This window comes from Rhinopithecus bieti, unplaced genomic scaffold, assembly GCF_001698545.2.
Source record: "Rhinopithecus bieti isolate Rb0 unplaced genomic scaffold, ASM169854v2 scaffold_495, whole genome shotgun sequence".
NCBI lineage: Eukaryota > Metazoa > Chordata > Mammalia > Primates > Cercopithecidae > Rhinopithecus > Rhinopithecus bieti.
In genome coordinates, this window is record NW_016803120.1 from 768,970 (window position 1) to 783,201 (window position 14,232).

A 14,232-nucleotide genomic window follows, 5' to 3' on the forward strand; every position below is an offset into this window, starting at 1 on the left:
TTTTTTTTTTTTTTGTTTCATTTTGTTTTTTGAGCTGGAGTCTTGCTCTGTCATCCAGGCTGGAGTGCAGTGGCACAATCTCGGCTTCCTGCAACCTTCGCCTACTAGATGCAAGCAATTCTCCTGCCTCAGCCTCCCAAGTAGCTGGGATTACAGGCACCCGCCACGACGCCCAGCTATTTTTTGTATTTTTAGTAGAGACAGGGTTTCACCATGTTGGCCAGGCTGGTCTCGAACTCCTAGCCTCAAGTGATCTGCTCGCCTCAGCCTCCCAAAGTGCTGGGATTACAGGCGTGAGCCACCATGCCTGGCCAAACTAAGTTTTCAAGGTGCCTTTTTTTTTTTTAACTCTCTTAATTGTATGTGGACTTCATTTAAATGAAGAAATATAATTATGTAAGATAGTATCATAGTAATTTTTGATTCTTGCCTTTTTTCTCCCTTCATATGTAGAATTGCCAATGCCACTCCCATCCCAGGAGACTTGCTTCGAGAAAATACAGATGAGGTATTTCCAGATGAGCAGCTTAGCGATGGAGAAAATGGCATCCCTGTTGGTGTGTCACCAGATAAATTGCCTGGATCTCTGGGACATCGCCGTCCCCAGGAGAAGGATGTTTGGGAAGAGATGGATGCCAACAAAAACAAGATAAAGCTTGGAATTTGTAAGGTATCAGTACCTTATAAACAACAGAAATGTATTTCTTACAGTTCAGAAGGCTGGGAAGTCCAAGAAGGAAGGCTAGGCAGATTTGGTGTGTGGTGAGGGCTGTTTTGTGGCTCCTCCTTGCTGAGTCCTCATGTAGATGGGGAAGGGTCCCTGTTGGGCCTCTTTTGTAAGGATGCCGCTCTCATTCATGAGGGCTCTGCCTTCTTGACCTAATTACCTCCCAAAGGCACACCTCCTGATACCCTCACATTGGGAGTTAGAATTTCAACAGGTGAATTTTGGGGGCCACAGACATTCAGACTATAGCAGGTGTATATGTTCAGTCATGGGAGTCATTTGCAAAATGATCTCTGGATCGATGTGATATGCCACAATGTGATTTGGCTGTTGACAAAGCACAATCTGGACCAATAGTAATCAGGAATGAGTAGTGGAAAGTAGACAGGGAGTCAGTGTCAGAGTTTTGTAGTATCAGCTGTGGCTGTCTTTATGGCACCAAGAACAAACTGTTCTTATAGCAAAAAAATCACTGGTGACATTCTCGGTTGTCAGCCCATATGGATATCTGTGTATGTGAGAGAATGAAATGGCACTTGACATAGAAGATCTTAGTTACTTTAGTTTCTGTCTTTTACCCACTATCACTATTTAATCTCAGTGAAATTTGAATGGTAGATGGTTTTGAACCTAAGTCCATTATTTGTTATCATGTGCAGTTTATTGAATTTATAATATATAGTGCTGAACATTACAAGCTCTCATTTTGAACATCTGGCTAAAGCATTAAGCTAAATATTGAAGACAGTGTACTAAGCTAGGTGCTGTGCAGTTTAAGATACATCTTTTACCCTTAAGGAGCTTACGGTCTCTTGGGGTAGATATGTAGCTGCACAAGCAAATATAATACAAGACAGAACATTGTGCAAAACATTTAAAAGAATTAAAATGCATGCAGATGGGGTGGGAGTTGGGAACATGCCTTATGGAAGAAGTGGTTGAAGTAGAAGTAGAAGTACAAATATGTACATGAGGGCCAGACATGGTGGCTCACACCTGTAATCCCAGCACTTTGAGAGGCCAAGGTGGGGGGATCACCTGAAGTCAGGAGTTCAAGACCAGCCTGGCCAACATGGTGAAACCCTGTCTCTACTAAAAATACAAAAATTAACTGGGTGTGGTGGTGGGTGCCTGTAATTCTAGCTACTTGGGAGGCTGAGGCAGGAGAATCGCTTGAACCTGAGAGGTGGAGGTTGCAGTGAGCCAAGATCATGCCACTGCACTCCAGCCAGGGTAATAGAGTGGAAACTCCACCTCAAAAATAAATAAATAAATAAATAAATAAATGTACATGAAAAAGTGCATGGATAGAGCTTGTAACTTTAGGAATTCATTGGTCATCTAGGAGAAAAATTCAAAACAGCTATATTTATCTTTTAAAATCTACTTGGCCGGGCGCGGTGGCTCAAGCCTATAATCCCAGCACTTTGGGAGGTCGAGACGGGTAGATCACGAGGTCAGGAGATCGAGACCATCCTGGCTAACACGGTGAAACCCCGTCTCTACTAAAAAATACAAAAAACTAGTCGGGCGAGGTGGCAGGCGCTTGCAGTCCCAGCTACTCGGGAGGCTGAGGCAGGAGAATGGCGTAAACCTGGGAGGCGGAGCTTGCAGTGAGCTGAGATCCAGCCACTGCTCTCCAGCCTGGGCGACAGAGCGAGACTCTGTCTCAAAAAAAAAAAAAAAAAAAAATGAAATCTACTTGTACTATATATAAAAGATTTTATATTTATCCTGTCAAAGCATAGTAATGTAAGCATGTGAATCTACCATCTGCCCCAAGAACTAGAATATTTTAACATATTCCTTCTATATTTATGCTTCTACCCCATCCCCACTGAGGTAACCACTGTCTTAGGTTAGATTCCATAAAAGCAGAGCCACAAAACAAACCTTAATAAGTTTAAATAATTGAAATCGCACATACTATGTTCTCTGAAAATGATGGAGTTAAATGATCTAGTAATCAATGACGTAAAGACAGCAGGAAAATCTCTAAACACTTGGAAATTATACAGCATATTTCTGTATTATCATGGGTCAGACAGGAAGGCTTAAAGGGAAAAATTTTTTAATTTACATAGAATTGAATGAAATTGAAACTACAACATATCAAAATGTTTGGGAGGCAGCTAAAGCAGTGCTGAGAGAGAAATGTATAGCACTAAAGACTTACATTAGGAAAGATAAGGTTTTACATCGATAGTCTAAATCCTACCTCAAGAAACTAGAAAAAGAAGCAGCAGAATTAGCTAAGATAAGCAGAAAGAAGGTAATAAATATCTCTGTTACTGTATTGCAGAAGTTTTGGTGTGTTGTATTTTCATTCTCATTCTGTTTTAAATATTTTTCCATAATGATTTTTTTCATCCATGAGTTATTAAGTGTATACAAGTTTAGAGTTTTTACGTCTGCCAGGTGATTAAAAGTTTTGTTTTTCTTTATATAGTGACTATTTCTATTCTGTTCCTACTATTTTTTTTTCTAGCATTAAAGCCTATTTTGTCAGATGTTAATACAGTTATGCCAACTTTCTTTTGGGTAGTACATGCCTGGTGTCTTTTCTGCCTTTATCTTTCTATTTTTTCTCATCTGTATTCTGTTGTGACTTTCGTTAAATGGAATATAAGTAGACAATCGTACGTCTTTATGTTTTAATTAGCTTAATTGATTTACATTTAGAATTATTATTTTATTTGTGTATTTATTTTTTTGAGACAGAGTCTCGCTCTGTCACCCAGGCTGGAGTGCAGTGGCGTGATCTCTGCTCACTGCAGCCTCTGCCTCCCTGGTTCAAGTGATTCTCCTGCCTCAGCCTCCTGAGTAGCTGAAATTACAGGCATCCGCCACCACGCCTGGCTAAGTTTTGTATTTTTAGTAGAGAGGGTTTTGCCATGTTGGCCAGGATGGTCTCAAACTCCTGACCTGAGGTGATCTGTCCGCCTCAGCCTCCCAAAGTGGCAAGATTACAGTAACAAGCCACGATGCCCAGCCAAATTATTTTTATATGAACTTGTTTCTCTTCTCTTTTAAATTTCTATTCAGTTTTTTAATGCCGTTTTCCCGCCTTTCTTTTCATTACAGATTTTGTTGCTATTTTTCGTCTTCTGTTTTTCCTTTGTACTTATTGGGGATTTAAACATTCTAATTCTGTTCTCTTAGCAGTTGTCCTTGAAATTTCCCAATTATTTTTAACTTAAAAGTCTAAAATTAAGCAATATCTTAACCACCTTTCTGATATTCCAAGGACTGTAGAACATTTTAACTTCATTCACTCTTCTCCCAACATTATAGTACTCTTCTGATTTTAATTCTTTCTTTAAAAAAAAAAAGACTTGCCCTGGCACAGTGGCTCACACTCGTAATCCCAGCACTTTGGGAGGCCAGAGTGGGAGGAACACTAGAACCCAGGAGTTTGGGACCAGTCTGGGCAACATGGCAAAACCCTGTCTCTACCAAAAAAAAAAACAAAAGCTGGGTATGGTGGCATGTGCCTGTAGTCCCAGGTACTTGGGAGGCTGAGGGTGGAGGATCACTTGAACCTGGGAGGAGAAGCTGCAGTGAGCCAAGATTGTGCCACTGCACTCCAGCCTAGGTGACAGAGTGAGAGTCTTTCTCAGACAACAACAAAAAAGAATGACTTGAATTAGGTTATTTATTTTATTTATTTTTTAAGACAGAGTCTCACTCTGTCACCTAGGCTGGAGTGCAGTGGTGCAATCTCAGCTCACTGCAACCTCTACCTCCTGGGTTCAAGTGATTCTCATGCCTCATCCTCCCAAGTAGTTGGGAGTACAGGCACGTGCCACCACACCCGGCTAATTTTTTGTATTTTTGGTGGAGACAGGGTTTCACCATATTGGACAGGCTAGTCTCAAACTCCAGGCTTCAAGTAATTCACCTGCCTCGGCCTCACAAAGTGCTGGGATTACAGGCGTGAACCACCCGGCCTAGCCTTGAATTAGATTATTAATGTTGTTCTTTTATACAAGTAATGTTTATATGGACTTTCAAAGATGTTTACCATTTCCTTTCATTTCTGAAAGTCCTTGGCTCATCTTTCTTCCAGAAATATTTCCTTCAGAAGTTCCTTTACTTCCGGTCTTTTGGTAGAGGATTCTTTCTATAAATGTATTTATTTATCTATAAATGTACTTATTTTAGCTTCATTCTTTCAAAACAGTTTATGCTGAATATAAAGTTGTTTTTTGTTTTGTTCTGTTTTTTTGAGACAGGGTTTTGCTCTGTTGCCCAGGCTGGAGTTCAGTGGCGCAATCTCAGCTCACTTCAACCACCACCTCTTGGGTTCAAGCAATTCTCCTGCCTCAGCCTCCCGAGTAGCCAGGACCACAGGCATGCGCCATCACACCTGGCTAATTTTTTGTGTGTATTTTTATTAGAGACAGGGTTCACCATGTTGGCCAGGCTGGTCTTGAACTCTTGACCTCAAGTGATTCACCCACCTCAGCCTCCAAAGTGCTGGGATGACAGGCGTGAGCCACCACATCCAGCTCAAATATGAAGTTTTCTGTTGATGATTATTTTTCCTCTGGCTTCAGTCATTGGTGTTCAGAAATTTACTGTCATTCTAATTGTTTTTTTTCTTTTTAAGTGATTGTTTTCCCCACCTTCATCTTTCCTTCCCAGCTACTTTTTAGTTCTTGTTCTTGTCTGTGGTGTTCTGCATTTTAACTCTGATGTTTCTAGGCATATATTTCTTTTTGTTTATCTTGCTTGGGATATCTTGTGTCCCTTGAATATTTTTATTCCTATTTTGTATAAAAAATATGTTCTGGGAAATAACAGCCATTCTGTATCTAAATGTTACTACCTCTTCATTCTTTCTATTATCTCTTTCTAGGACTCCAGTTAGACATATATTATGGCTTTTTATTGTAACCATCATATCTCTTAATATCTTTTTTCATAATTTTCTTTTTGCTGGGTTTTTGTTTGTTTGTTTGTTTCTTTTTTTGAGATGGAATCTTGGTCTGTCACCCAGGCTGGAGTGCAATGGCACGATCTCAGCTCACTGCAACCTCCGTCTCCTGGGTTCAAGTGATTCTCCTGCCTCAGGCTCCCGAGTAGCTGGGATTACAGGCCTGCACCACCACACCCAGCTAATTTGGTTTTTTTGTATTTTTAGTAGAGATGGGGTTTCACTATGTTGGCCAGGCTGGTCTGGAACTCCTGACCTAGTGACCCACCCTCCTTGGCCTCCCGTAGTGCTGGGGTTACAGACGTGAGCCACCGTGCCAGGCCTATCTTGCTGTTTTTTATTCTAGGTAATTTATTTGGCTGTGTCTTCCACTTCACTAATTAATAATTTCAACCTTTTTTTTTTTTTTTTTTTGCTAACTTGCTGTTTAACTTGTTAATTGAATATTAAATATTAAGTTAATCAGTCATTTAATTCCAAATAACCCTTTGTTGATCTTTGTTATAATAAACTTTATTTATTTAAACATTTATGCATAGCTGGTCTATATTTTGTATTGAAACCAGTTCAATATCTGAAATCTTTGGGAGTTTTAAATGTTTTTCTTAATTTTGACTATTATTTCTGTTGTGTCAGTCATGGTAGCATGCCTTCTCTTGTATTGATTCTTCCTTTTTCTTTTTTTTTTTTTTTTTTTTTCTAATTAATTAATAATTGATGGGAGTTCTGGAGACCTAAATTGGGGTTTGGGGAAACCTTCCTTCAAGGAAGACTGGCTTGTGTTTCTGCTGCTACCCTGAGTATATCACCAATTTGAGCCAATTGGGCATCCTCTTGAGGGTCTCTAGTCAGAGTAGATGTCCCAGACTTCCTTCTGTCACCACACTCCTGATATGAGGCTTAATTTCCCTGATAATGTGCTGCCGTAGGCACCTGTGCTTAAACAGTCCCACCCCCTGGGCTGCCTCATGCTCATCCTCCTCCTTCCCTGCCTCAGCTCCTTAGTAGTCTGGCGCCCAGGCTTTTTGTTATTTTTTGTTTTTTAGAGGAGGAATGAGCAAAGAGGTATAGCGACTGAGGCTTAGCAGTCTCTCCTAACTTGTGAGACCACTTATGTCTCAAAGAGAACATCCTTTCCAGGTTTCAGTTTTAGGTTAGTGGAATGGGGTCCTACAAGCCTCAAGTCAGACATAATTCAAAAAGCCAAGTCTGTTAAACATTTTTAGATTGTTTATCTTTGTTCCAGAAGTATTTAAAAAAACTAAAATAATACTGAAACTGAGTATAAATTAAGAAAACACATTTAATGTAGAGTTAATAGATAAGAATGTAATGAAGTAAACTAGCCAAAATATCCGAATTGTTTGAAAACACATCTAATCATTTATTGATATTATTTTGAAAGGCTTCAATGATTCCTGTCATGTGTATTGCCTAGAATGTTTTTCATGGGTTTATTTTATATTTTGGATAGGCTGCTACTGAAGAGGAGAACAGCCATGGCCAGGCAAATGGTCTTCTCAATGCTCCAAGCCTTGGGTCACCAATTCGTGTCCGCTCAGAGATTACTCAGCCAGACAGAGATATTCCATTGGTGCGAAAGTTACGTTCCATCCACAGCTTTGAGCTGGAAAAACGTCTGACCCTGGAGCCAAAGCCAGACACTGACAAGTTCCTTGAGACCTGGTATAAAATAGTTTATTTTTCTTTTTAAAGCTTCTAAGGTACCATTGTTATTGTTTTGTTGTTGTCGTTGTTGTATATTTCTGTTACATAAAGTCTTTCAAATAAGAAATTCTTGCATTTTTGTAACACTGATTCTGTTAAACTCTAATTTTCATCCTTATTTTTAATTATTATTGCCCTGATTCTTAATTATTATAAATTCTGTAGCATATCCTTTGGCTTTGGAAGCTGAGCAGTAAGAGCTGATAACTTCCTAACACTAGGAACAAGTTAAATGAGCATTTTTTACAGTAACTTTGTTTGGAAAGCAATCTCTTCCACACAACAGTGTAGTATTGGAGAGGGCATGATAAAGGTGGCATTAGGCAGAGATGAGGGGAATACATAAAGGAGGGGAAAAAGTGATTTATATACAAGGGACAGTCAGTTCAATTCACTTTAGTGAAGACCTTCTAGGAGTAAAATACTGTAGGAAAATAGATACCAATAAGTATATCATGCTTGCCCTCGAGAGTTCACAGTCTACCTAGAGAGAAAGGAAGGTGAAACTTGAGAGATCTATACATAGGTAAAGATTGTAGTGCATAGTTATGAGGCACATTATCCCTACAACAAATTTTGATGACAGAAGACAGAAATGAAAAAAGTGTGGGATATATTTATGAGTTATAGAAGGCTTTAACAGTATTCACAGTATTAAGACCTAACTTCCTTTAATAGTAGTCACACCCTTCAGTGGTACATCTCTGGTGGCTACTATTGGTAATGAAATATTAGGTTAGAGGGACAGTGAATTTGACTAACATGGTAATTACTGTGTCCCAAGACAATTCAGCCACTTCTGGCCTACTCCAATCTAGCTTCCATTTTAAACAATCCTTCACATATGTGTGTTCTTCCTCACGTGGTAATCATTCATAGCTATGTTATGTAAGCACATGTCTACATGCTCACATGATCAAAAGGATGGATGAGGCATTGGTTTACCCATTTTGAGTTGTGGCTCATATTGAGAATAAGTATCAACATACAATAGGGATAAAAGCGTAGTTCAATAAAAAGTTGGTTTGACAAAAGAAGGGAACTAAAAAGGGCCTTGCTGAGGAAGGAAGTGAACTCCATCTTCCAAAGCAGGATGTGGCAGGTAGAGAAGAACATTATCAATGCTGTGAAACTTTCCTTATGCTTTATCCATCTTTTTCTGTCTCATCTTTGTGTCCATATTAGTTTTGTATGGCGCTTATATATTATATAATAAATGTTTCCTTAGGACAATTGAGTAACTTCTTGCCATTTCCTTAAGCCTGGAGAAAATGCAGAAAGATACCAGTGCAGGAAAAGAATCTATTCTCCCTGCTCTGCTGCATAAGCCTTGTGTTCCTGCTGTGTCCCGTACTGACCATATCTGGCACTATGATGAAGAATATCTTCCAGATGTCTCCAAGCCTGCTTCTGCCAACACCCCTGAGCAGGCAGATGGTGGTGGCAGCAATGGATTTATAGCAGTTAACCTGAGCTCTTGCAAGCAAGAGATTGATTCCAAAGAATGGGTGATTGTGGACAAGGAGCAGGACCTTCAGGATTTTAGGACAAATGAGGCTGTAGGACATAAAACAACTGGAAGTCCTTCTGATGAGGAGCCTGAAGTGCTTCAAGTCCTGGAGGCATCACCTCAAGATGAAAAGCTCCAGTTAGGTCCTTGGGCAGAAAATGATCATTTAAAGAAGGAAACCTCAGGTGTGGTCTTAGCACTTTCTGCAGAGGGTCCTCCTACTGCTGCTTCAGAACAGTATACAGATAGGCTGGAACTCCAGCCTGGAGCTGCTAGTCAGTTTATTGCAGCGACGCCCACAAGTCTAATGGAGGCGCAGGCAGAAGGACCCCTTACAGCGGTAAGAAATTTGTTCCTGTTATTATTCTTTGTTATCCACTCGAGGTGCTATTAAGAAAGGACTAACAGTTGATCAACTAAGATTCTTCAGTAGAGGCCTAAATTTTGCAAATGGCCCAGGGAGTGATTTTGTACTAAGTTCTATCGTCAACCCTCCAATATGAAATTTTTCAAAAAGTGAGGTCTTCTTTTATTATGTGAAACACAATACATGAAATACCATTATAACCTAATTTTGGAATAACATTTTTAATTAGACTACAAGCACTAGCTATCTATGTGTGTTTATAGATGTTACCATTTTTTAAAGTTTCTAGCAATTTTTACTTTTACTGAGGAAGGCATATATTTAACCATTCATGGTTTGTTCTTTACACTGTACACTGTTGCTAGGCCTGAGTCTTTAGTTCCCTTTCTCTTTCATAAAGTCCACCCAGGAATTTCTCATATTTCATATTCCTGTTAAACCGTCGTTTTCTAACATTGATGGCCACTGTTCAAAATGCAGAATTCCAGGCCTCACTTCCAGAACTTTTGTTTTAGTAGGTCTGGGAAAGAGCGTGCTCAGGAATCCTCATTTTAACGAGCAGGTAGAGGCAGCATTTATGATACAGGTATTCTACAAAGGAAACTTTTGAGGAACCACTATTGTGTATTCTCAGTTTTGGGCCTTTAGCTGGAGAAGCCTGTTACCCTGTTACCAGTAAGCAGTGGTGCCCCCGGTGACTTGTGCGAGGAGCCCCAGAAAAGCCAGAGACGGCCAAGCAAGGCCATGAAAAACCCCCAGGCTACATAAGTAACTGTGAACACAAATCTTAGGCACCCACAGGTACATCTATCCTTATGTGATGGGAGCTACCAGGTTTCCTTAAATTCTATAATCATCTAGCAGTCCCCTTCCCCCAACTCACCAGAAACAGCATTGTTCCCCAAACTGAAATGTTTTCTGTTAGAACACAATTCCACATCAGGTGCAAAACAGTGGGAAAAGATACCAGTGAAAATTCATTTTGTGTACAGTTCTGAGAAATTTGCCTGCGCTCCAAAACAGGGAAACAAAGGCCTGCCTGCTTCTTCACCAGAGTTAGTTAGCAGGTCCCTCTTTCCCGGGACTGCTTTGTATAGTTAGGCAGGTTGTTCACGGCATAAAGGAATCTAGCCAGGAAACAAATTAGGACTGAAATCCACCCCAGACTTGGCTTTCTAAACTGTGCGTCTTGGCACAGGGCTGTTTCCTTTTGGAAGGGCATTCTTTTCCAAATTGTACAAAGCTATCATGTGGGCTAGAGGTAGGTAACTACTAACTCCCTCCCTCCCTGTTCCATCTTTTCTCCCACCCCACCTTTCTTCTTTCCATTCATCCCCTCTTTCCACCTTCCCAGGTTCACTTTCTTCTTTAACTCTGTGATGCTGTGTACTGACTTTTGCTCTAGCATGTTTCCAGCAGCATTCTGTTGCACATTCCTTCATGGAGGCTTTCTAAAGCCTTTGCTCTATTTCTCCTGGTATTTTTTACCCTCTCTCAATGCTGTCCTATTCACAAAGATTGTGCTCGTGGTTCTCTTACACTACTGAAGTGTTTTCTCTGACAAGTTGTTGATAGGCTTGCATTCATGTATGTGATGTTTGACCTTATGTTTAGATATCTTTGAATTATTTTTCTATTTATTTATTTATTTATTGAGACGGAGACTCAGGTTGGAGTGCAGTGGTTCGATCTCGGCTCGCTGCAACCTCCACCTCTGGGTTCAAGTGATTCTCCTGCCTTAGCCTCCCAAGTAGCTGGGATTACAGGCACCCACCACTACGCCCAGCTAATTTTTTTGTATTAATTCAAAGTCTCTAATGAAATGTCAGCTGCATCAGTTGTGTACTTATTTCTAAGTTTTTTGTTTCTATTTTAGAGGCAAGGTCTTCCTCAGTCACCCAGGCTGTAGCACAGTGGAATGATCATACCTTAGTGTAACCTCAAGCTCCTGGGCTCAAGTGATCCTCCCATGCCAGCGTCCCAAGTCACTAGGACTACAGGCATGAGTCACCATACCCAGCTCATTTTGTTGTTGTTGTTTTGTAGAGACAGGTTTTGCCATGTTGCCCAGACTGGTCTCAAATTCCTGTGTTCAAGTGGTCCTCCCACATCAGCCTCCCAAAGTGCTGGGATTACAGGTGTGAGCTCCTACACCTGGCTAATTTTTTAATCTTTTGTAAGACAGGGTCCCACTGTGTTGCCCAGACTGGTCTCAAACTCCTGGGATCCAGAGATTCTCCTGTCTCAGCCTCCCAAAGTCTTGGTATTATAGACATGAGACACTGTGCCCAGCTAGTGCTTCATTTTAATACTACCTTTAGAAACAGTATAAATGTGGCTGGGCCTAGCAACATCACCCATATGTTATCCATTGCTATTGCTGTGTACCAAATTAGCCCAAATTTAGCATCGTTAAACAAGAGTCATTATTTCACACAATTTCTTGGAGCTGGAAATGCAGGAGTGCCTTAGTTCAGTGGTTCTAGCTCATGCGTGGTCTCTCATGAGGAGGTCGTCAAGCTCTCAGCCAGGGTTAAAATCAGCTTAAAAGTTTGGCTGGAAGGGGAAGATCCACTTCCAAGCTCACTCCCATGACTGTTGGCAGGCCTCAGTTCCTTCCTGGCTGTTAGCCAGAGGCTCTAGTTCCTCGCCATTTGGGCCTCTCCATCTGGCTTTCCCAGTGAGTGAGGTGAGAAAGAGACAGACATAGGGGAAGAGAGGTGACGGGAATGCATCCCCACCAAGATAGAAGCCACAGTGTCTTTTCTCATCTGTCTCAGAAGGGGCATAGCATCGCTTCTGCCGTATTCTATCATCACACAGACCAACCCTGTACAATGTATGAGGGCCGACACGAGGGTGTGAATACCAGAAGACACATCTGGGTCATTGGGAACCGTTTTAGAGCTGTCTACCATATCACCTTACATTTACATTTTACAGAATACTTCCCAATTTGATCTTAACTGCAGCTCCATGGAACAAGCAGAGGGAATATTATTTTATCTTTTGTACTGAGGGCACTAAGCCTCGGGAAAGGAAGAATCCATGAAGAGTCAGATGCTGCTAGACTTGGTGCTCCATCCCTCGTGCCAGGAGACTACACCTTACTCCAGTCTTCTGTCCCTACACCAGGGCGTTGCCAACATACTGAAAGACTTTCCTAATTGGCTTGTTTCTTAGATATCGAGAAGAAGAAAGGGGGTTTAAAATAATGCACAAAGTAGGAGCAGGACCAAAAGAAAAAGGGTAGCAGAATTTTTAATAATCTGTTAGCCAACATCTATTGAAAGGATTTCTCTGACTGTATTTACAGGACTACCAATAACCAGCACTAATAAAATTTAAATTAACAGTTAGTTGTATTTTCTTACTTATGTTTATATCTTCATACCTGTGAAGTATCTGCTAAGTTCCAGGCTTTACGCTATACTTCAGGGATAACAAGTTGGCACCAACCTGTCAGGTTGGCAATGAAAACTTACATCTAAACAGTCACCTTAAACAACCTGAAATGATTGTAATAGGGCTGTTTATAGGAATGAGGACACAGACATATCTGCCTAGGACTGAGGAGTGGAATTTTGGATGTCTTTATTTTCTCAACTTTTATTTTCTAATTTTTTTTTTTAACCATGGTAATTAAAAATCTTCCTGGGAAGGTTAAGGAATGCTTCAGGCTGGGCACGGTGGCTCATGCCTGTAATCCCAGCACTTTGGGAGGCCAGGGCGGGTGGATCACAAGGTCAGGAGTTCAAGACCAGCCTGGCCAAGATGGTGAAACCTTGTCTCTACTAAAAACACAAAAAACTAGCCAGGTGTGGTGGCACATGCCTGTAATCCCGGCTGCTGTGGAGGCTGAGCCAGAGAATTGCTTAAAAACCTGGGAGGCGGAGGTTGCAGTGAGCTGAGATCGCGCCACTACACTCCAGCCTGGGCAACAGAGCGAGACTCCATGTCAAAAAAGAAAAGAAAAGAAATAGTACTTCCATGTGGCTTTCCTGGCAAGGCACATGTTTCGCTTATTTGGATCCCTTGTATAAACTACAGTGACTGTGTGAAAGCTCATGGAGTTATTCAGAGCCTCCGTTGACACAGGAATGATCCACACATGTATTAATAGAGGTGTGCTTTAATAATGTGAAAAGGTGAAGACTTTTTGGGTTGGTTGCCATCTGTTTAACTTCTTAAAATGAATTTTGCAGGAGAGTTGAATGTATGTATATTGACTGGGGAGTGGCCAAATATCCTCTGTCTCACCATGAATTCCTGTTTTTGATCTGGAAAATTTGGTCATTATAATCCTAGGAAAGTTTTTTTTTCTATGAGATTACATCTCTGGAATTACATTTGATATTACAATTCAACCTATGTACAGTTAGAAAGGATCAGAGATTGGATGGACTGCGCTGGAAAGTAAAGGAAGAAAGCCCATTTGTGAAGTGCTTGAGTACAGTCTGGACTATCACTTGGGAGATTTTTGTGGAAGGAACCTCAGCATGCAATGGTTGATACACTCATGTGTGCAACATTTGTTGCGTGTCTACTATGAGTCGGGTACTATGCTAAGTACCAAGAATAAAAAGCCCAGTTAGTCACCTCACTGCTTTCAAGGGTCTTCAGTCTAGTAAAGAAACAGTTTAAGTGTTATAGGTGCTGTGATAGAAATTTATACGTTATAGAAGTTGGACTGGATTTATCCCTAAGATATCTTTCTTCCTTTTTTTTTTTTTTTTTTTTTTTTTTTTTTAATTATACTTTAAGTTCTAGCGTATGTGTGCACGACGTGCAGGTTTGTTACATAGGTATACATGTGCCATGTGGTTTGCTGCACCCATTAATTCATTATTTACATTAGATGATATTTCTGCTATCCCTCCCCCAGCTCCCCACCCCCTGACAGGCCCCAGTGTGTGATGTTCCCCACCCTGTGTCCAAGTGTTCTCATTGTTCAATTCCCA

The 14,232-nt window shown here is 40.7% G+C and overlaps 1 protein-coding gene across 8 annotated transcripts in view; it reads left to right on the forward strand.

Annotated features, from left to right (window-relative positions):
* The window catches only part of TTBK2 (tau tubulin kinase 2), a 181,863-nt gene that overhangs the window by 142,295 nt on the left and 25,336 nt on the right, over positions 1–14,232 (forward strand). For all 8 annotated transcript variants that reach the window (XM_017858979.1, XM_017859127.1, XM_017858920.1 and 5 more), the window contains 3 exons: positions 454–670; positions 7,141–7,352; positions 8,656–9,244. In XM_017858979.1, coding sequence (XP_017714468.1) covers positions 454–670; positions 7,141–7,352; positions 8,656–9,244 — 1,018 coding nt within the window. The remainder of the gene's footprint in view (positions 1–453; positions 671–7,140; positions 7,353–8,655; positions 9,245–14,232) is intronic.